Raw genomic sequence first — 22,671 nt, 5'->3', positions numbered from 1 at the left:
TTGGATTCAAGACAGAGATCAAATTCAGCCAGGTTTTCTTCCCTTTGGCCTTTTTGGTAAGAAATTCATTTTTCCAAAGCTAACCAAATCGCATTTTCACTTTTCAACAGTGCCCTGATTATTTGCATTGTTTTCTCTCCAATAAGAGTCTGAGTTGTGATCACACCTACCACAAATGTTCAAGTTCTCATAATTAGAAAAACCTGATTCAGTGGGTTGAGTGATGTCTTTAAGTTGTTGCACATGAAAATATTTGATAAGATGTCAGTAGACAGTGAATTTATTCCCATATGCAGTAGCATCATTTCAACATAGGGCAGGAATGGTCAAATAATTCTAATTTAGATTACTTCAGCACTTTCACAGATATTTAATCTGCTAAACATCTGAAAATATTTAGAAAAGATACAGTGCTGAATCTCTCAAAAGCAGAGCAGGTAAGACAGCCTATGTATAGCTATGAAAATATGAAGTGCAGAGCATAATATGCCTTGTGGTCTTGTCCCCACTTGGGATGAATTGCATGTGGAACTGCCCTGGCTCCTTTTTACATGGTGTTGCCTCTGCCAAGTGTGGTTCCTAAAACATTCTGTCCCACCCACTTACAGTCTAATGCTAGTCCACTTAGAGCCAAACTGTGCATGTTTTCTGTTTACAGGGCGGCTGGGAAGGAAGGGTGAGGATAGACCTGACAGGAACAGGCAGTTCAACAAGACAGCTGTGAATAATTATGTGCCCACCTCAACATGATGTTCTGACCAGAAACAGGCTACATCTGAAATGCCAAGGAGGCTAACTTATTCAGCTCAGCTTGCTTCATCAAAGGCTGTCTTTCTCCTGTTTTTTGTTTCTAGGGCATGTTTCTATTGCCTGGTGTTTTTGATGTTCTTCAGTCTCTAACGACCACTCACCAGGCATCCGCCAAGGTACCAGAATACATCACAGCTGACTGCATGCAGCTGCCCTGAATTTTTGTCTTACAGCTGGTTTTGCACAGGAGTGCAAAAGCACATTTGCTGTAGCCATTCTACCTGTGTTAGACCATTGACTTCAACAGAGCAACACTGAATTTACTTTTTTGCACACAAGACCAGAAATGGATGTACTGTCTCGTTATTTTTTCACACTCCATATAATATTAGTAATATAATAAAATCTTCACAAGAAGCAGAATATTTTAGTTGGGTGCCTAAGAAGTAGGCATTTGTTCGTGAAGCACAATGGCGCCAGTGTGGAAGTGCCAATCAGATGGAGCATAGTCTCAGAGTACAGTAGGTTCACATGTAATTTCCAGAATAAACACTTCTGCTATGTACACAAAAGATGGAATAAATGGGAAGCAATTCTGGCTGAGCAAACCAAGTATTCACACAGGACTTAACATTTGATCTGATTCAAGGGTCTCTTAATTCACAGATGGCCCATGAGGTGACAGAATCTTTTTCTGACACAGTGTGAAAAAAAGCTGCACCACTTGGAAAAACAAATGGGGTCTCAAGAACAGCAGAAGTGTTCTGCAGGGAATCCCATGTGATTTGAATACACTGGGTGAGAGTGCAGTAGGTAACAGTTATCACATGGCTACCCCAGTATTAGATGTCAGGGGTGCTGTCCTTAGCAGAGACGTGCAATGTAGTAAATCAAGTAACTTTCAGCCAAAATGAACTTCACAAAGCTCCTGTTGGCTCAGTTATGGAAAAGACTCTTTGGCTCAGCCAATAACGCCTACATACCACTGAGAATATCTTTTCCATGAGTATCAGTGTTTGTTTGGGAAAGCAGAGCATTAGTATCTCTTACTAAAAATGCATCAATTGTCATGAAATAGCAGTTTGAACTAGATCTACATACAGAAGGGGAGACCACATGTAACATTCAAGGAGGAATTAATTTTTAAATGTTGACTATCAGCAGAATTTACGCAAACTCAGAAAAAAATAAACAGATGGCAAATTTTGCAAAGCTTTGCCTCTGAGTTGTTCATCATCAATGAGGATGGTGAGGATTCTGCTAAAAACAAACCACAATACTAATTTACAGCAAACTCATGCTATATTGGCTGTTGAAATGGCTCTATCCTTAAGCCATTCCTGAAACCTTACCTGGAAGATCTTATTGCCAAACTTGCACACTTTCACCTCCTCAGGAGAGATGTATGAGACACACTCCTTGCAGCAGTGGTCTTTGTTTTTATTGCATTCACCAGGAAGTAAGCACCTCTTCTTACATATCACTGTTGAATCCTAGGTACAAGGGTGAAAGGAAATCATAAAATTGTCACCAAGATGTTTGTGCTTCTGTGTGTCCTTATATATTTCTGCTTGCTCAGTCATTGCATCCACCCAAGCTACAGGCCAGTTGCTTGGAATAGGTCAGCTGAGAGAAAATAAGTATTATTTATAGATGTTATAAATATATATAGATATATATTATAGATATTTATTTATATTATAAATATTCTTTAAAGGGAATCTTTCATGGTCTGTGAAGCTAAAGCCCAGCTTCTAATTCTGTTGGCCTGCAAAATCTCACTGATTTGGTGTCACTTTCAATTTTTTGCCTTGGTAAAAAAGTGCAAGTTGTTGCAGTCATGTTAGGGAACTAAATAAAAAACACTGACCTTCAGCAGAAACATGGTAATTCATCATTTAGAAACTCCTCTTCTAATGCAGTATTAAAGATGACCACATAATCTGAACAACTTTATTTTGCATCACACAGGGTGAGGCATCATGTCCCAGCTCAGGGAGCCAGTAACGTTTTAAACTTTCCTAGCACAACTGCAAGTGCTCTTCAGATCAGATTCTTTGAGACCACACAAGATGCCAAAGAACAGTATCAGGCTTACAATTCCACAGCCCTACAAATTACTGCTAAGCCAGACAACCATCAGCACACAATATCCAAGCACTATGGACTTACCTTGCATGTACACACTGTGCAGTTGTCATACATAAATGAGGAACCATTATCATACACGTTGCTGTGAAAGAGGCAGCTTCCAAATGGGAGGTCAAACACCTTCCTCTGTCCTGAATATAAATAAACAGTAACAGAAACAAAATGTGGTTGAAAATATGCCACATTGTCAACAATAATAGTAGGGCTTATTGTCACCAGACCAAATTTATGTGCAGTGTGTCATTTGCTATGTGTTTCCACTTCAGTGTGAAAAAAATATGTACTTTTAACAGTTCACTATTCTTTTAGTACACATTCATCTCTACAAATTCAACTGTGGGATGGAATATAAATTATTTATAGCATGTTTATATAGGAAAAATCTTTCTTATCCTTCTCATCATAAAGTGCACAGTGCAACTAAAGGAATAAAAAGTAAGCACTGCAAACTCTTAAGGTAGGTAACTTAAACTAGTTTAAACAGTCTTTGACTTAAAGCAATAACTTATCAAATAGCGCAGTCTTAATTCTTTTAGCATATCTGTCTCTGGGGTTCACAGCAGCCAAGCTAGATCAACTCAGTGACACTGATCCAAAAAAGAAAATCATAGGTGTTGTCCCATCTCATTAAGATAGGGTTTTGTACCATGTGTTCACACAAGGCTGCAAGAAATACAGGAATTTGCATCATTTATGAAGAGAATGAAGGCAACACAAGATATTTAGTCTCCATAATCTGCAAACTATTTGGGTTCCATGGGAGGGACGCAAGGGTTTGGGGCACTCAACAGGGAAGGCAGCACCAAAATCAAATCCTTCCTGAAGTTGTGCAATCCCACAGCACTTTCAGATCCAAGTTACAATAGTTTGCATTCCTGTAAGCTTCTCTTATTCCTCAGCTTCTTTCCCAGTAAGTTAGTTTAAAAAGGAGAGCATTATAGTACATACACATGAGCTCTTCAGAAAAACACTACACTTATCTTTCTAATTTTGAATTGCCTTGCTTACTTTTGGAGGCAGTCAATTAATAAGTTCTTTTATGAGTGGTTGTCAATCTCTTACCTTTTAATTTCTGAGGTCTAATGTTTAATAGGCATCAAATCCAAAGTAGGGAATGCCCACTCTAAGTACATACTAGAAGTACTAAGTACTAGGCCAATATTTTAGCTTTCAAACCATAGGGCTTGGCACATGGTAATTCCTTCCTTTTTCAGTAATTCTTGATAAATGTAGAGCATCATAAAAAAAGTTCCATTTTCCTCTCAGATATAAGTGAACAAAAGGATAAGTACACAGCAAACTTCATTGGATTTACCTTCAGTTTTTACAAATTGAATGTTAAGCAAAAGTTATTAAATAATTGCTTTTGTTCAGTTAGACACCATTTAAACATCACTCTCATGCAAATTAGCTACTTGGAATTAATCTGTGCTTGCATAGCCAGCTTTCCTTTCACTGGATGTGTGTCTTTCTCGAGAGGTTTAATTTCTCTTGCAGAACTGACATAAGGAATCAGTTGAGGATGCTCAGCAGCCCTAAAAGGAACTGCTCTACATCCATGCACTACTTAGGGGCAAAGCCATGCCATAGTCCTGCCTGTAACAACACTTCTGCTGCTCTCTGTGGGGCCAGGACTTCAATTGCAGAGCTTGTGTCAGCAAGTGAACAAAAGTCCAGTTCTCTCCCACACCCTATTGCCATGCCTTGCAAACCACTCAGCACAATTCTGGGTGGCCAACCCAGTTCAAATAGTTGGTTAAAAACCACTGTCAAAGGAGGCATCACTTTAAAAGATGTGGTGATGAAGATATTGGCTTAATGGTTGTCTTTGCTGGCTCATAACCACTAGTTAAACTAATAATTCAAGTCCCAGTAGAGTCCACAGCATTCTTCTAAGCTATGTATGCTGAATATCAGGAATTCAATTGTAGGGAGGTCTTCCACATGATACTTTAAAAACCATGCCTCAGCATCCCTGGAAACTTTTCTCTTTCCCAGCTGCCATGCAGTGTGTTACTCATCCCTTGGCTTTACCTCCCCACCAAAACTTTTAACACTTTCCTGAAAATAGACATAATCTATTCCCAGGTATACTAAATACTTTAGAGTAAAAACCACATAAAATTAAATTCATTATTATTACTGAATTTGTTTAAATTTGGAGGGAAAAAAGAAATTGTAGAAAGATCCCCTTGAAGGAGTCAAAAATTAGTCAAACTGCAGTCAAAGGCTGCAGTTTGAATGCCTAGTTCAAGGAGGGGAAAGTTCAGTCAGGAAAAGCATGGGGAGGAGAGGACAAGGAGAGTTTTCAGAAGGAAAGAAAAAATGTCCTCAGCCAAAACAGAAGCTCAGCATTTGGACTGTTCTCTCCATTTCATTCCTCTACTGCATTACTCTCTGGTACTGTGGTTGAATGTTCCAGGCAGACATTCATTTACCTGTAGCGCTTCTCAATTAGCAAATAAATAAATTCAGGTTTGTTTCAAGCAGTCAAAAATGTTAAGTATTATCAGAACTCAGAACTCTATATAGCTCTACTGGCTCCAAGGCCAGATATCTCTATATCCCGAACCTAGATCTGCTAAGAGATTTCAGATATAGTCAAAACTACAAAAAGTTTCCATTGAAGAACTGGGAATAATTGGCTCTGAATTTTTTCCAAACCTAGTTATAACCTCATAGACCAAACTAAAGTCAATTTAATTGGTAGGATGCAAGCACTCCTTGTTTATGAAATAGATGGAATATTAACACGTGGGATCTGTGGACAAAGTGAGAACAAAACAAGGCAGTGCCTTATTTTGTCACTGCCTTGGTTATCATGACCTGGAAGAACCAGCCCTTCTTAGAGGCCTATGACTCACACCTTTAAAATGTGTTGGAAGGACATAATTTAAAATATTCCTGGATGACAGTGTGATTCCACCTTCAGAAGGCAATCCTGAGATGGACTCCTGGATCTGTGGTATTTCTGACAATAAGTTCTAAAAATGCAGAAGTTCAGAAGTTTCCTCTGACCTGGATTTCCTCAAATCTAAGAATGCAAATGCTCACTTAAGTGATTATATGCAATGATGAGGCCTTTTCCTTGTGGCAACCCCAAAGAAGTGAAGTGGCACTTCCTCCCACCTCAACCTCCTTTGTAAAATATATAATGAAGCTGGAAATCATCCCTGTATTTGTTGTTCTAAGCAAGGCAACTGGTCTATGTTCAAATGCTCTTCTGCAGCTGCTTGCTTAGTACCACCCACCACAACCCTAACACTGACCCTGAGTACCTGTTCAAAATCTGTGGATTATAAACTCTGAGCAATAGAGTCTCTTTCAACTTCTGGAATTTACCAGCATTGTGAAATACTGGTTTGAAAGATGTTATGTACAAACATATTGTATTAATTACAAAATTCCTAGGGGAAAAAACCACTCACCTAAGCATTTGGGGCAACACTGTCCAGCAGGAATGTGACTGAGGTGCTGGGGACACGAAAGAATGGGGCAGACTTCTTGGATACACTGTGTCCTGCCACCCTGAATGAAAATAGGCTTCATTAGGAAAAAAGTAAAGCAAAATATCAAGTAAATGTGCACACACACACACACACACAAAAGCAGGCAACAAGGTCTTGAAAAGCCTTACTGAAGCCGTATTTGCCAACAGAAATTTCTGCTTGCATCAGGCATACAGGACATGTAAACTGTCCTTCAAGACTTTCTATATTGCTTGCAGAGACCTTGGATTACCAATATTTTTTTCAATCTCTCAAACAACAAATGCAGTAATTGAAGAAACAGTGTCTTTTTATCTTATTTCTTGGTGTGGATATGATAAAACCAGGCAAAATAAAATCATTATCCATGAACACTTCCGAATGTTCCAAAAAGTTATTGAGCAATTTTTTATATTACTCTTCATCTCCTGTGTTGTGCCCTTCTAGGCTTGTCTGGGACAGGGATTAAGTGCTGAAGCAAGATGAGAGCAGGTGTTCTTCCACTATGTCTGTGACCTTAGAAGCCAAAATCACTTAAGAAAGCACATTCTTGTTAGCCTCCAAGGCCAACTATGCAAAGCCAAAAGGTCTGCTTTGTTCAGAGGACTGAAAACCAAGTGGGTATATGAAATTTTGGGAAAGAATGAGGGAAAAAAAAAAGAAAAAGAAAAAAAAAGAAAGCAAACTAGACTGGATATATCCTGGTATATCAATGAATACCAGAAACAGAGGCAAAGACAAAAGCACAGAAAATGTATCAAAGATTGAGTCACTTAAAAGAGATCCTATTTCTCATTCTGCTCTGTCGTCTGATTACTTCATCGTGCCTTCAGAATACTGTGTTTAGCTCTAGACCCTCTACCAACATGTGCTCCATATGCCTGTGAGAGGTCCAGGTTGCCCAACTTTAAAAATCAGTTCACCTTTTTCTCAGCAAGGAAAGTCAGGTTTTTTCATCTAGTTGTCTTGCCTTATTTATCACTCAGAGCTGCAGGCTCATCCCAGCACTAAGCATTGCATTCCTGATGCTGTGATTGAAGGCTTATGAACAGTATCCTCCAACCTACATGCTGAATGGCTCTTGAGGCTCCCCAGGGAGAGATGGAAAAAGCCATTCATTTTGAAGAGCCCTGTGCCTGAAATGATGGCATACCACTCCACTCCTAATGGCCTCCATGAATCATGTAAAAGCTTTTACATATAGGCAGACCCACTGTTGCACAGAAAATAACATACTGACTGTACCCCCATTCTATAATAAGTTTTCAGGCATTGAAGTCTACCTGTCCCATGGGGCTACCAAAGCATCCTGAGTGCACATGGCTGAGGACTGCTCGTAATTCTTTCACTGCAGCACGCAGAAACACAGAGCTTATTGTAGACTGAAACGACTGGTCTAAATTAAGGGTCAGACCAGAAACTTGACAAAACTAAATTAATTCTTTAGTGATGTTCCTTAGTATGCTTAGGGAATAGCTCTGTGAGAAGAGACACAGGTGCAGAATGAAAGAAAAAAACAAAGAAGGGCTCTCTGAAGTAGTGCTGTGATTCACCCCAGGGAAAAAGGCTACAAGAAGCCAAAGTTCAAACTTCGGTGACAATCCAGCAAAAGGGAAAGCAGGGCATGGATGTCTCAGCCAGACTGGTGACAGGATCAGGGATATATCCATGGAAGATAATGAGGAAAGGCTGAGGGAACTGGGACTATTCAGCCTGGAGAAAAGAAGGAAGGATTCAAGGTGACCTAATTGCAGCCTTCAAGTACCAGAAGGGAGCCTGCAAAAAAGATGGAGAGGGAGTGTTTAGAAGAGCACTTAATTCATAGGAAAAGAAGAAATGGCTTTAAACTGAGAGTAGGGTTAAATTGGGTATTAGGAATAAATTTTTTACAGAGAAAATGACAAGACCCTAGAACAGGTTGCCAGGAGAAGTGGTGGGTACTCCATTCCTGAGAGTTCAAGGCCAAATTGGATGGGTCACTAGGCAACCTGGTCTTGTGAAAGGTGTCCCTGAACACAGCAGGGGGATTGTACCTAGATAATCTTTAAGGTCCCTTTCAACTCAAGCTATTCTATGACTCTGTGAAGATAAAGCAATAGTCCAACACATGGTGAGCACAGGTCTTTTCTCGCAATCTTGCTGCCGCATTTAATACTCACATAAGCTGTGGCTCTGCACAACTGCCATGGAGTTGTGCTTCTCTGATAGATTGAATCAAAGCTCAGGCTTAGCACACTATTGAGAGCCTTTGTAGCCTCTTGCATATGTATCTTTATAAATACAAAATGCCATGGATAATGTAAAATAGTTTCTCACTTCAGCCTTTTGTTTATGGCTCCTCCCTTACTTTTTGTACTGGCTCCTCTGCACAAAACTAAGACTAGTTCCACCTGTCTCTTCAACTCATTGCTACTCCTGCTTCCAGCTGGAATGCTGCCTTTTAACACCACACTATTTTCTAACTTGCTGCTGTCCCAGATAGGCTCTCTCATGCTAGTGCAAGTTCAAAAACAGTCTGAAACAAACCAACCCATACCCTTTAAAGTGAGAATAATTCTACCTGCCCTACCAAACTTAGAGAGTTAATTCATTGGGCACTCATTGAATGTTAAAACACACAATATTTCTATTTTCTTAAAAGCCTCAGTCATCATAATTCAAGACTCACAAAGCGTTCAGAATACCTGCTTTCAAAGCAGCTGGTGCAGCCAGTGCTTTAAATTGCATGGAATAGAGGTAGGTAGGAAAAAATGAGTGCAACAAAAGTTCAACAAAAAGCCCAAAATCAATGGAAAAAATAACTCTGGAGAGGAAGAATATTGGCTTTGGATGACCTAAGCTAGGATGGGAATTGTACAGTGAACACCTTTCTTCTTCCACTTCTCAATTGAATCCACAGCTTTTAGCTCACATTTCCTTGTTTGATATCTCCCAGGCAGCCAGAATGCTCCAGGTCAGAAGCAACACCCTCCAGTTGTTCCAGTAAAACCAAATCTGAATTGGAAGCCAGCACAGACCAATAAAGTACAAGTGACATCTGCTTCCTGTGAGAAATGCTATTCAAGATCTAGACAAATAAATCCTTGAGCAATTGTTAACATGAAACTTGAATCAGAGGAGGCTGATGCAGTTCACAGTCTTTTGGAGGTAACAGATTTTGTAGGAAATCTACTGTCTACAAAGAAAAGATTCACTTTCCACCTTGTAGACAAATAAAAACACTTTGTCTCCTGCTGCCACCTCATATCTGCAAGACAAACCAAAAGACTCTGAAGCCACAGCTCAGCAGGTGGTGTGACTGAGGTTTCGTCTTGTCCAAGCAGTTTTCTCAAGAGACAGAAGAGAGGGGGAGATGAAACAGCACTTTCTAATGCTCCCACGAGAGGTCCATCTTTGAGAAAGACAGATAACAAAGCCTTCTTTAAAGGAAAGCATGGAGCTGGTCCATCTAGCCATCCATTCACTTCTGCTCAGCTCCTGCCTCAATTAGGCTATTCTGCTGTTCAATAAGGACACAAGTAACTTGGCAGTGTTGAGAGACACACCCATCCAGGATCCAGGCTATGATTGACTGCTGGACACACTGGATGGAGGACAAAGTGCAATTTCTGGGTAGGCTACCCACATGCCTGGTGCACAGCACATGTGCAGCCTGTGTTCTGGGGCAGACAGAGACAAAAATGTCTGCAAAAAAGACTGCAGGTTGGCAGTCTGTTGTAATTAATCCCCAAGAGCCTTGGGCTTCATCTACCAGGAGGGCAAGAAAGTGATCACCACCAACAGCTTTTCTTCAGCAGATTTTTAAAGCATTCATGAAATCCCAGTAGGACAGAGATTTCCACACTCCCAATTTGTTTGCTACTGATAATGAGCATGTCTAAAGTTAATAATATTTTACATGCATGATTTTTAAGGTTAAAGGTTCACATCATTATTATCAAGAACCAGGTTTCTTGTGGGTATCTCATTTTTCTATTTGACTTTCAGGTTTCATCTCTGTGCTTTAGTGAACCTATAAATCATCTAAAAAAGATTCCTCCTTAGTTTTGCCCTTTGTTCACCTTACACTTGATAAACTTCTCATCCTCTAACAGAAGTAAAATTTCCATTGATTTTGCAGAATATTTTGTCTAAGTACTGACTAGCATGAGGAGCCAGTGGATTGCAAATATTTATTTTTAACTTTCATTCTAGAAGAAGTGTGAAAGGTTTCATTTGCTACTAGTGAGCCTATCTTTACAGGGAAAAAAAAAAGGAAATATCAAAATAACATTTCTCTCAACTCTGGGATACATATTCCAGACATTAAGAGCAAGGTCAGACACACACTGTAGACTCAGCAGGGTTGTTGTAAGAACTAAGACAGATGTTCAAGGCTGTCTCCAGCTATGAAGAAAGATTTTGCGCCACCAGCATGAAAAAAAACTTTGAAAGTTCAACAGGGTCACTACTGAGCAAGTCTGCCCCATGCCAGTGGCCAGAGAAGCCAAATAAACACCCAACTGTGTGACTGTTTGTCTTCAACTACTCTGCCCCAGTGCAAGTACAGTCACCATGAACATAATAAGAAACATCATTTCTGTGACAACAAAGGCATAAAGGCAATAAATAGACATGTTCCAATTAAGAGATGGATATATTATTTGAGATTTCAATAAAAATGAGTATTACCATTGTGGAATTAAAAAATATTGAGGCATTCCAGGACTCATTTCATTACATCATATTGGCTGATGTGTGTAGGGCTTCCTAGGTGAACTGGACAGTGTGCTGGCTTGCATACACCTACACAGGAGCTCTGACTTATTAACTACTGTGTGATAATAAAGACTTTGATCACCTCCCAAACGTGCACTAAAAACATAAGCCAGGTCAGCAGCATGTACTATGCAAGCATCTCCAAAATGCCTCTAGAATCACATGCCCTGAAAACCCATACCTTGAGTTTACAATCAGATTACAGTCTCTAATGTACCATGTAAGTAGACTTCAGGTACAAAAGGGAGAGGATACTGTACTTAGAATGTGGATTTAATCTGGAAATTTAATCTGGAAAGGTGTCATCTCCCAAATCAGATGAAAGGCACTCCACTTGTAAGAATGCTGGTGCATCACGGGGTGGACAGCCTCTGGAAATAACTTCACCCCTACACAATATTTCAGGGCCCCTGAAACAGCCATGTCATGCACAGTGAGAGTTCCCTGGAAGGGTCACAGGAGATAGAAGGCTTTTAGGAAATGAACAAAGTAGCATTACAGTTTGCAGCATAAAAGCAATCAGCACATCAATCAGACAGACAAGCCACAGTTTCCCACATCCCTGCAGCCTGATCTATTGTCAAGATAGGATTTTTAAAATGCCTCTCTAGAAAGCATTGGATAAAATTCAGAATGCAGAGATCTTGAGCTTCAGTTCAAAACAGCAGGTATTTATACTGCAGGTATTTATACTGCATGTGCCAGATTTTTAAACTTTGGATTTAGATCCCAAACCATATTTTCTGAAATATTGCTCCTACGGGACGGCTTTAGAAAGTGGCCCTGGTGACAGTCTGAAGTGGTGTCTTAAGAACTGCATGTGAAAAAAATGCTCTACAAAGCTCACATTTATGTTAATACCAGGTCATACAGATTGGTGTGGATATAAATAAATCTTCTTAAATGGCATAAAAGTCACCTCAAATCTATACAGATTAGAAATAGTAAGATAAAAGATTCTTGTGAATAAATTACTAAACCAACTCTGGGGCAAAGCAAAGGCACAAATCTTGACATCATTTCAATTTTTAAACTCAGTCTGATGAAAATGCATTCCTTGACACAGCAAAAGAAGCATAAAAAATTCCAGCAATTTTTAGCAGGTAAAAGTTTGACTTCCACCACCTCTCTTTCCATATGCACCCTTATGATACAACTTGTTAGGTGTACAGTCTGTGTCATCAACGAGCTACAATAGCAAAAAAGTCTGACTACTTGTCTCCAACTAATGTAAATTCATGTCCCTGTGTTCCTAGCAAATTGCAAGTGCAGTTGCAAAGTGTCACAGAGTTAGAAGATCTTGACCTAAAAACCAAGAACCAAGAATTCTCCCTCCTTTGGAAGTTACTGTGTATATTATTGTATCCACCTGCTGAAGAATCAACTACATTAATTCATTAATTAGTTATTTAGGATAGAATGAGGGCTCTAAATACTGTTACATGTTCCAAATTATGTGTTATGTTAACCAAATACAGAGTGTACAAAGTGACATGCAGGGGCCAAGTCCATCCAGTCTTGCCATCCATTCCAGTTCACAAGAATCACTTTTCCTGGAATTGGTTAGATTAAGAAAATAGATTTCTCTTCTGTAGAGGGAAGAGTGTTGCTGTTTGTTTGCTGAAATATCCCAGCTTCCTCCTAGAGACTGAAGTATGCTCTTCTGGGATATAGCTCTGGCTCTCCATTTGAAATGATACTGTTGGGGAGCTGCTGGTCCTGTTTCTGCTTCTTTCAAGTTTCACAAAAACATGAATTGCACTGAGTGTCCTGTGGGAGGAGGTGGAAGACCAGGGTATTTACTGCCTTAGGTGAAAGGGACCATTCTGTAATATGAAATTATGGGTTGCACAGTAACTTTCTTTAAGGTATGCGCAGGCAGAGACACTGGTCCTAAATTTCACAGTTGCTGGAACTGGAGAAGGGCTCCTCGGAGAAGGTCACAGCACTCTGCTCTCAGCTGGGGGACAGTGCAAACAGCACTTGGCCAGATTTCTACAGTCTAATAGCACTATGCAGAAGTGTTGCTGGGATGATATTGCATCTGGCTTCACAATCCAGCTGAAATCAAATTGTTTACTGACCCAATAGCCTACTTGCAAAGTAACACAGCTGAACAGCCAGCAGCCCTCTCCCCTCTAGGGCTTCCACACTGAGCTCTTGGCTCTGTTCAAAGTGATGTTGTAAATAGCCCCCTTTCTCTTGAAAGCCCTGAAAGGTTTAATTGTGGTGCATACTTTGTCCCTTTCAGGCTGATTCTTAAGGAAAGAAGGCTTATGCAGGTGGAAACCAGGGACACCTGTAGTTTGTGAATCACTGACCAGCTCCAGCCACAAATGATCAAGGGACTACTCTGAAAAAGGTATATAGAGACAAAAAAGCAAAAATCAAACTGACAGTACAATCTCAAGGACATTAAGTTCCTACAAGTTTTTTTTCAAAGCCAGACTGCTGCAGAGAGGAGAGAGCCCCCAGTTTCTTAGCACGAACTCCAGAAAGCATCCTACAGTGTTAGGCAGCAGCTGGCCTTCCAGCCAGCATCTCCCTGATCTTCTGCCTTTCATTCAGTGCTTGTGTCAGGGAGGTGTTGGAAAAAAAACCCAGATTTTTGCAGATAGGACAGATCAAGTGCCACACATCTATAGAAATAAATCTTTGCTGCTTCTGCTGTTCTGGGAACATAATCTATTCCTAGGTTAACAGGAACAGTGGTACACAAGACAGGTCTGTGTCCCACAGCTAATGAAATTTTCCCATGAGATGAGGCATTTTTCTTTATGCCATTCCTGTGTTGGTGTTTTACTCCCAGTACCTACAAGGATTCATGATACCTGTGTTCCAGACTGGCCATCAACTATCCTAAGTGCTGGATGCTTTCAGATGCAGTCCATGTATTTGTTCTGCTGTAAGAGCCGTTATTTTATTGATCCTTTCCCTGGACAGTCCTGGACAGCTGATGCTTTTTCCAGGGTTAGATCTGTTTCTCTCAACAAATGTCTCCTGCAAGCAGAAGTAATGTATCTCACAAATTATTCTGTCTTTCATTAGGTGGTTTCCAATGTCTCTGAAGTTTCATCCAGAAGGCAAAGCTTCCAACAATGTAATCTATACCTTCTTTTGCTAGTTGATAGTGAGTTAAGAAAAAAAAATTTAAAAAAACCAGAAACAGTATCTCTCAAAAATTCAGAGATTGCTAAATTCACACTGCACCACAAATACCTTTGTGGACTGTTTAATTATCCCAGGCACTATCTCCAGCAACAGATCAACACTTTTCATATTTTTTTCCCAGTGAGAGACCATCTAAAAAGTTACTTTAATTTTTCTCAAATTTACCAACTACACTTAATGCCACATAGCATGTCAGTTCTTGCTTTCAGCATACAGATGACTGATCAGCATCTCAAATCCAGCTTTTCCTCTAGTCTGAATCCTTTCACATCATCTCCACCCCTTGCTGCCATTTCATTCACTTACTAATCAAACTCTTCATTGCTGCAGGTCTCATTAAAGTGATTGCTCTCACTGTGCCTTTTAAAGTCCATGATGGGTAATAGTATCAAAAGGCTTTAGCCTTCTGAAATTAAAAATAGCTCTTTATTAATAGGCAGCTACATAACAGTAATGCCACAACCACCAGTACCACAGCCCCTATCCTCCACATACCTTGGTGTTTTCCACGAACCAGACATCTTTATACAGGTTATGCTTCCCCCTCTAATCTCCCTGCCAGTTGGTGCACAGGGCACACTCAAACAGAGCCAAGGTTGGAGGTTAAAATATATACACCAGATGGAAGAAGAGAATTTTAGGGCAAGATGTAGGCAAGCACTGCCCCAAAGGTCATACAACCCAGTGGGGGTCTTTCCACTGATTTTCAGTCCACTTTGGATGACACCACTTTGAACAAAAGTCCCAGAAGTTGCACAGGCAATGGTGAAAAATGAGCCCAGATAACCACTTAGGCAGGAATGGGCCAGGAAGGCAGCTGCACACTGCAGAAAGGGGGCTCTTCGCCATCCTGGGGGAAAAGAGCTGCAGCTTTGTGGGGACAGCAGATGGGAAGCAAAGACATTGGCAAGGAAACAATTCTGGCACACGACTGAGGAAGGGAGTTCAGCTATTCATGATTAATTTAGCTGTTGCACCAGAGGTCTCCAGTGACTATGGAAGCTTTGCTGTGAGTCACATGATTATTTATTTCTTTTCAAAAAAGAACTGTTTCTATGAAAAATTGCAATAAAACATGCTAAGCTGGAAACTGTCTGTGGCCAGAAAAACTATTAAAAACCACTAACAAGCTTCTTCAGCTTATTCATGTCCTATTCCAGATAATAAGAAAGTTAGGGTTAAATCCAAGGGACTTTCCTAACTTCGGTTATTAGAAGCAGAGCAGTAGCTCTGTAAAACAGGTCCTGGCTTCTTGCAGCCATGACTTTTCCCCTGAATCAGTTGGAGCCTGCTTTGTTTTCATTGGCATCAAGAACACATGAAGTACAGTCCAGTGGGTGTACAGTTGTGTATACACCACCAGTGCATTTGCATAAGGTTTCAAAGTCCTAACTCAATGCCTGCAAAATGATAGCCACTGCCACAATGTATTTATATTAAGATCATTTGCTTTTCATAAGATAAACTTCCACAAAAGGGTTTTTTCTCCTTTTTTGGCTTATTTTTCTACAGCATAAGTTTTGTGCTAGTACCTCACAAGCTTTTCTCACTACATCCTACAGTAAATGGTACTCCTATAAACCCCACACTTTGGCAACTATTGACAACACCCTTCACCCCCACTTCCAGCTCCCACATTACAGTGCAGAACTGACCTCCCTTCTGAGAGCAGCTTTTCCCTCTGAACAGCTTGTTCACAGAGATACAGTTATTAAATCCCTCCAGTGTCCCCAGTGTGTTCCTTGCACACACAGAATACTAGTACCATTGTGACCCTGAGAAAGGTGACAGTTCTGACTCTCACTTCATCATCATTCTTTAAAATACTTGGTCACAACCAGAAACTCTACAGATGTATCCACACAGCTTTGCCTTAGAGCACTAGTTTTAAATAATTCCCCTTAAGTTATCTGCAGGAATAAATTGCAAGACTTGAGCGAATTAAATCTCCAAATGCCCAAATTCTGACATCTGGCATTTAGATACAAAGTAAAGACTTTCTATTCAGCAGATACTTTCTTGTAGACAATATAAAAATCATTTCATTGAATGGTTTGAAACTTCAGGTTTTGAGATGCAAATGAGTAAAACTAATTAGGGATGTTCTTGGAAGAGCAAAAACCACACAATTTAGAAGCAGGTACCTACACACCTTAACTTTGAAAAGCTGTTGCTAGGTCAAAACCTACCAGAATAGTTCACATCAAATCACTGTTCCATTCACAAGCAAAGAGAACAAATCTCCCTCTGTGATTCAGGGCAGTGAAGTATTGGGGAGGTTGAGACTTAATCTTTCACCAGTTATTTCGACAATTTTTGAATGACCTTGCCTCAAGGTCTGATGATAAAGCACACTGGTATCTGTAGAACATCCATGGTGAAATAAATCATACTGTCATAGTAGTAGTAAGGATACTACTTCTAGCTTTTTACAGGACCTTTATACATGCATCTACACTCCTTGAATGTTATGCTCCATGTATACTGGTGAGGTAACCTCAGGAAATATAGGATTACATACACACTGCTTCCTTAATGCATCCATCAAAGGTTTTCATTAACAGGAGATCCTGTTTGTCCTAGGCACTTAGCAAAGTGAGTTAAAAATACACTTTAAAATGTTATGTGAGAAAGAGGTAAACTGCAAGAGAAAGTGGTAAACTGCAGCTCATTCAGAGGATTTCTGGGAAAATGAAGTTTTAGGAAAACTAGGCTACCTTTATGAAACCAGTAGGTTATGAAACTGTTCCTACAGTGAAATAGTCATAGGGATAGCTTCAATCTACCCAAAATGGTATAGGATTAGACTCACTGTCAGCCAGTGGCACCTATCTATAGCAACATTTGTAATACCGCTGTGCATAATTCCATTGCTTTGTACTACATAGAGCTGTCCATCCCCAGAGATGTGGCTTGGCTCTACTCCAGGGTAGGGCACACTCTGGCTTGGGATCAAGGTAAAGTAACATGTTTTAGTCTTAAACACAAGCCTGAGCAAGGGGTGCTGAGGAATCTGCAGTTCTCCACAAATAGCCTTGGGAAGCATTTTGATTAGAAATCATTTACAAGTCAGAGTTCCTCTGCCACTTCCTCCTTCCTCCGGGGGTAATGACTTAGGGAAGTACCAGCAGCAAATGCTGACATTTCCCAGTCCTGGCTAGCAAGACTGATAGAAGAATAACAGGTTTGGATTTTTTTTTCTCATTCTTAGCTTGCAAGCAATCTGCACATTCATGTGGAGACGGTGGACGAAACCCTAAGAAATCTATTTGTCCTTTACACCCCACCATGACACCCATTCAGACATTCCAAGACTTGGCTCCTATTTTTTCACAATAAAGTTCATATCTAGCTACTGCTGTTCTTTATGGATGGGATCCTGTTGCTAATTAACAGCTTCTCATTGGCAGCCTTTGCCATTTGTAAAAGGCTGATGCCCAGGTGGCAATTTTCTCAGGGACACCTTCGGCATGGTGAAGTCTCTACATCAATATGGTGCCATTTAGGCATTCCTAGCACACCAGACTTGGCTGTATTTTGGGCAGGCCAGCTCTTCTGGCACCTGCCTAAAGGCCTGCTGCTCTTCTTGATCTGGGTCAGCCCCACTACAGCAAGCTAACCAGCTTGGAACTTATCTCCTAGCTAAGCTCAGGTGGCATTCCCAAAGTGTATGGCCATACCTAAATTCTTTGCAAGGCAACAGCACATGACCAACTTTGTTCAAAAAGATGGACAGAATAGATGGAAACACTTGTACCTACCTTTCCAATAATGTCCTGCTAACCAAAGCACTTCAAAATAGAAGTACAGAGCAGTCAAAAATAAAAAGAACCATATGAACCATGAGGCTGGAAAGGAGGAGTATGTTTCCAGAATGGAGTGAAAGGGGCATGTACCCAAGAAGAATTTTTACATCTGGGACTTCTCACAAAGGAAGATCTTTCTGCATTTTACATTACAGAAAATACTTATAATAGCACTAAGAAAGGGGGTCACACCACATGCAATTGGAAATGCATTACAACACAATCTTTTACTTGGCTTACTGCTTCATCATCAAAAACCATTATTAGTCCCTCGAAGAAACAATAAGCAAGCAAATAAAATCTGGGTTTGCTTGCAAGTGTAGGTGTCTCCTTGGCCTCGTTAACTCTCCTTTGTACCTGTCTAATGATGTAAAATAGTCTTAAAATTAGTGTAAAGTAACTCATTAAAGACTCTCATAGGAAACAAAACCACACATTTTTTATGTGCAGGATTTGTTGAAGTACTAGAAAAAGGTATGTTAATTGGCTAAGCAAAGACATTTGAAAAAAAAAGTGAATTATTTATATTGCAACCATCATCCATAAGCAGAGAACTTTGATAATTTACTTCTCCAAAAGCTCCTGTCTTTTTTTCCCTCTTCTTGATTTTATTTAACATGCTCCTGAGATTGCAGGACAGAATCCAGAACTCTCTTCTCAGCAAGTTTTCACCATTTGCAGTGCTCGCAGTTGCACACACTTTCAGTTATTAACCTTCCCTCTACTCATGCAGAGTGGTTCTCTGATTATGAGGAAAAGTATCATTCGAAATTATTCTACAGCAGAGAATAGCTACACACCCCAAACTATTATTGTAAGTCAACATTAATGGCTGCTATAGCTTTCAAAATGATACAATATTTTCTTACTATTTAAAAAACAGACCCATCATATAAAACAGCTGCCATGTTTATTTAGATAAGTGCTCCTCCACTCTTATAAAGTGGAGACTGATGACAGATGCGTCTTTAAGGCGAAAAATATTAATTCTAGAAATGTCAGCATCTGCTTCTTTTCAGCCTAGCCTTACAGATTCACACATCATTTTTCATCCACAATGAGAGTTTCTTTTTTCCTGTACAGAAATCTGAAAACATGGGTGTAAATTACTGGTCCCAGGGCCTGACACTTTTATTAGCACGTCACTGGTGCTACACGTGTTAGGTCTGATTAGACATAGAGAGCATTTTCCACTGCCCAGTCCCCATGCAATGAGGAAGGCTTGCCCTTCCCTGACAGGAGCTTCCCACCTGACTGTTCCATTTCTGTGAATCGGTATTTGCTGAAGTTACGAGATGCAGTACAAAAATACTGTATGTAGTTAGTGGAGTTACTGGAGATTTAAGATATTTAAAAAACAGGACAAAACAAACAAAAAAACCCACACCAAAACAAATTAAAAACCCCACAAAGCTAAATTTTTTACTGAATTTAAGGAGTCCAGCCTTCTGGCCCACCCAGCTACCATTCTATAATTCATTGGCATGTATTTAGTACAGTAATTGTTGTTCTTTTAGTAATTTACATAGTACTGGTAGTAGATACAGCAGATGAAGCCCTACACCTTACTCACTACAAATGCACAGAGAACACTTCCTACACCACAGAAGAGCTCTGCAGTACTCACATTGCCTCCCACAGAAATACCTTCTGATAGAAAACATCACTCAAGGATAATTCTGTACAATCAAACCATGAACAGACACACGAACAAACAGCAATTAGAAGGTGTCTGCTAACCATCAGCAACTCAAGATAAACCATCTTACAATTAGTGACCAGTTGGAACAAATTAAAGCTGCTGTACCACACTGGCTAAAAAGTCCCTCAGGGCAAAATCCACCTACATGTCGCTAACCGGTGCCACATCATCGCCAGTGACTATCCAAGACATTCTCACAGCACTTGCAGACATGCTAAAGGATTTTCCACTGAAGATCCACACCTTCCTGGCACAACAGCAAGCAGACAGGTGTTCTATTCAACTGCACAAAAGATGCCTCTGTTGAATAACCAAATAACCAAAAGCTGTCCTACTCTAACTGGTAGCTGCTCTCCACAGCCAGATATTTTTTATTCAGACGACACTCAGGTTGTTATCCTAAACATTTCAGTGACAGTAAAACCTCTCCAGCAGGACTGCAGAGAAAGGTGCTGACAAATCTCTATATTTCAACAATGTGAGCTGGCTAGAGATGAGACATCGCTTCTGGTTTGCCTGCAGGCCACACTGACCTCTCAGCATGGCAGTGTGCCGAGGCAATACATCTCAGAAAGAGCAGACCATGAGCTGAGAACTTGAGGCTGCCCACATCCACTATAGGGGCACTTTGTAGAAGTGCTATCACTAAATTACTTAACAAAATATTCCCAGTTTTCCTTGGAGCGGGGCAGTGCAGATCTTCTCCTGTGAGAGTAAGTAATTTATTTACATAGGTACAATGTGCTGCAGGTTTTAAGCATAAGGAAAGAAGCTTAAAGACCAAGTTCTTGCCTGGGCAGTCTTATTATCAAAATAGGTAATACAAAGCCAGGCAACAAATGGGAAGCAGCTTAACAAAACTGCAACTGTGACTGTCCTCTAAGCTTTCTGATCTCTTTGTTTGCTTACAAGCTTTCTGCAATTTATCCTGCTTTTGCTTCTTGGCAAAAACATATTTTTACAGATGGGGCTAAAAATAGCAATGACAGAAACAGAAGACTGAAGAAACTAAGAGTTGCCAAGTGAGGTCTGCATGAGGTCTCTGCAATTCTGTGTCCAAATTAAACCGATTCTACAGCAGCCTTTGCTAATGGCTTTCTATTTTGCTATTTTCTGTGGTTAACAAGCACTTTTTCTATTGGCTACACTTAATATCCCTGAACTCTTAATTATTAGGATTGGTCATGCATATAATGTAAAAGAAAAGTTATTCTGACTAACATTAATCTTGTATATCTTCAGTAACACCAGGGGAGTCTGACTGGCAACACCATTTTGTTTGTGGTTCAAAGACTCTGCAGGGACTTTATTTTCAAAATATTTTTATGATTTCTTTAGGAGAAAATGTTTTTTCTCTCATGCATTTTCAGATTGCAGAAAAAAGGTCAGTTTGAACTTTTTGCAAGCGTGAGCACAGCTCTGCCAAATCCTGTACGCTTGCAAGCCCTGGTTAGTATTGAGAAAACAGGATTAGACAAAGAGGTCATTTTCAGCTTTGAGACCTTCTTTTCTGTCAAGGCCTCTGTAAAAATCATGCACTAAGGTTGTTCAGATGGTAACTTGTAAGCACAAACTGTCTGCCCCAGCACTAATTAAGACCTATGCAAAGAGAAAAACAATCCAAAATCTATTTTGAAATCCACCCTGTTTTTCAAGGAAAGATGCCCACTGTGTCCCAGGTGTTCTTGAGGCAGCATAAGCAAGAGAGGTGTCTTAGGAGAAGCAGCACAAGGCTCTTGATTTGGCACAGGCATGACACAGCTCATTCCTTACACATACAGGAAGTAGAAACAGCAAAATAAGGATTAAGAGAAATTCCTACCAGGAGCATCCATCAAAATACTGTCTATTCTTTCCATGTCATTTAAGAAAGTGTATGGACCAGAAGCAAGAGAATTGTTATTAAAGTGAAAACACAGAAGACAAGGCATCACTCTAGATAACAGCAGTACAATTTGCACGTGAGACCTTCCCCCTCAACTCACTTCTTTCAAACAACTGGGTGCAACCAAAATAAATGTACAGAGAAAGGGATTATTTAGCAATTTCATCCTCTACCCAAATGTGAAACACTTGCTTAGGAAGGGCTCCTCTTCAAAGCTAAATGAAATCTTCTCTGTATTATCCCTCCTATCCATAGCCCTCTCAAACTTTCTTAATTAATTTTACTGCTGGTTTCAAAGAGCACTCAGCATTGGCTCAAATCCCTTTGGATTGCATATCAGCATTAGAAACAGGAGATGTATTACTATTCTCTCTTTTTCTTTTTCCTCCCTTCTTTCTAAGAGGAAGCAAGGAAGGGTAATCAGTCACGTTATCACCCTAGAGAATGAGGCCATTATTGCATCTGAGGCAAACTCTGGACTCCTCATGTAATTTTTACACACACTTTTAACTTGATAGATAGTAACTGTGCTTTTTCTTTTTCCTTTTTTTTTCTTTGCTTTCATTCTGGCAAATTCTAACAGAGTCAGTCTATTCCATAATAATCTCATTAAATCAAGACAGGTCTGAATTATGCTTCTTTTTTCTTCCTTTTTTTCCTGCTTTACATGACTTCAGCACCAATTATAATGCCATGATGCTCTCCTCTTCCCTCTCTGTGCTGGAGCAAGCCCCAGCTGAGTCCTCTCTCCCTCATGCCACTGCAGACTTTGTTTGCTTTCACTCAGCTGCTTGTTGCCCAGGAGTCAAGTTAGGCAAGATGGCTAGACAGCTTCAGGGAGGTGGCCAGAATCTCTAAGTTTAATTAGAAAAATGCTTTCCCAGTACACAGCAGAATTCTGTTGAGAACCTCCAAATGTCTATAGCAATGAACTACGAGCTGGTAACCTTCTGCCCACTC

At 40.1% G+C, this 22,671-nt stretch overlaps 1 protein-coding gene across 3 annotated transcripts in view; it reads right to left on the bottom strand.

The window, feature by feature from the left end:
* The window catches only part of BMPER (BMP binding endothelial regulator), a 148,541-nt gene that overhangs the window by 67,799 nt on the left and 58,071 nt on the right, over positions 1–22,671 (bottom strand). For all 3 annotated transcript variants that reach the window (XM_036406594.2, XM_036406592.2, XM_036406593.2), the window contains exons 7-9: positions 6,330–6,429; positions 2,923–3,032; positions 2,103–2,243 (exon numbers count right to left, since the gene is read on the bottom strand). In XM_036406594.2, coding sequence (XP_036262487.1) covers positions 2,103–2,243; positions 2,923–3,032; positions 6,330–6,429 — 351 coding nt within the window. The remainder of the gene's footprint in view (positions 1–2,102; positions 2,244–2,922; positions 3,033–6,329; positions 6,430–22,671) is intronic.

This window comes from Molothrus ater, chromosome 1 (genome assembly GCF_012460135.2).
Source record: "Molothrus ater isolate BHLD 08-10-18 breed brown headed cowbird chromosome 1, BPBGC_Mater_1.1, whole genome shotgun sequence".
NCBI classification, from domain to species: domain Eukaryota; kingdom Metazoa; phylum Chordata; class Aves; order Passeriformes; family Icteridae; genus Molothrus; species Molothrus ater.
Note: the sequence above shows the minus strand (reverse complement) of the source record. Positions and strands in the feature narration are given on the sequence as shown.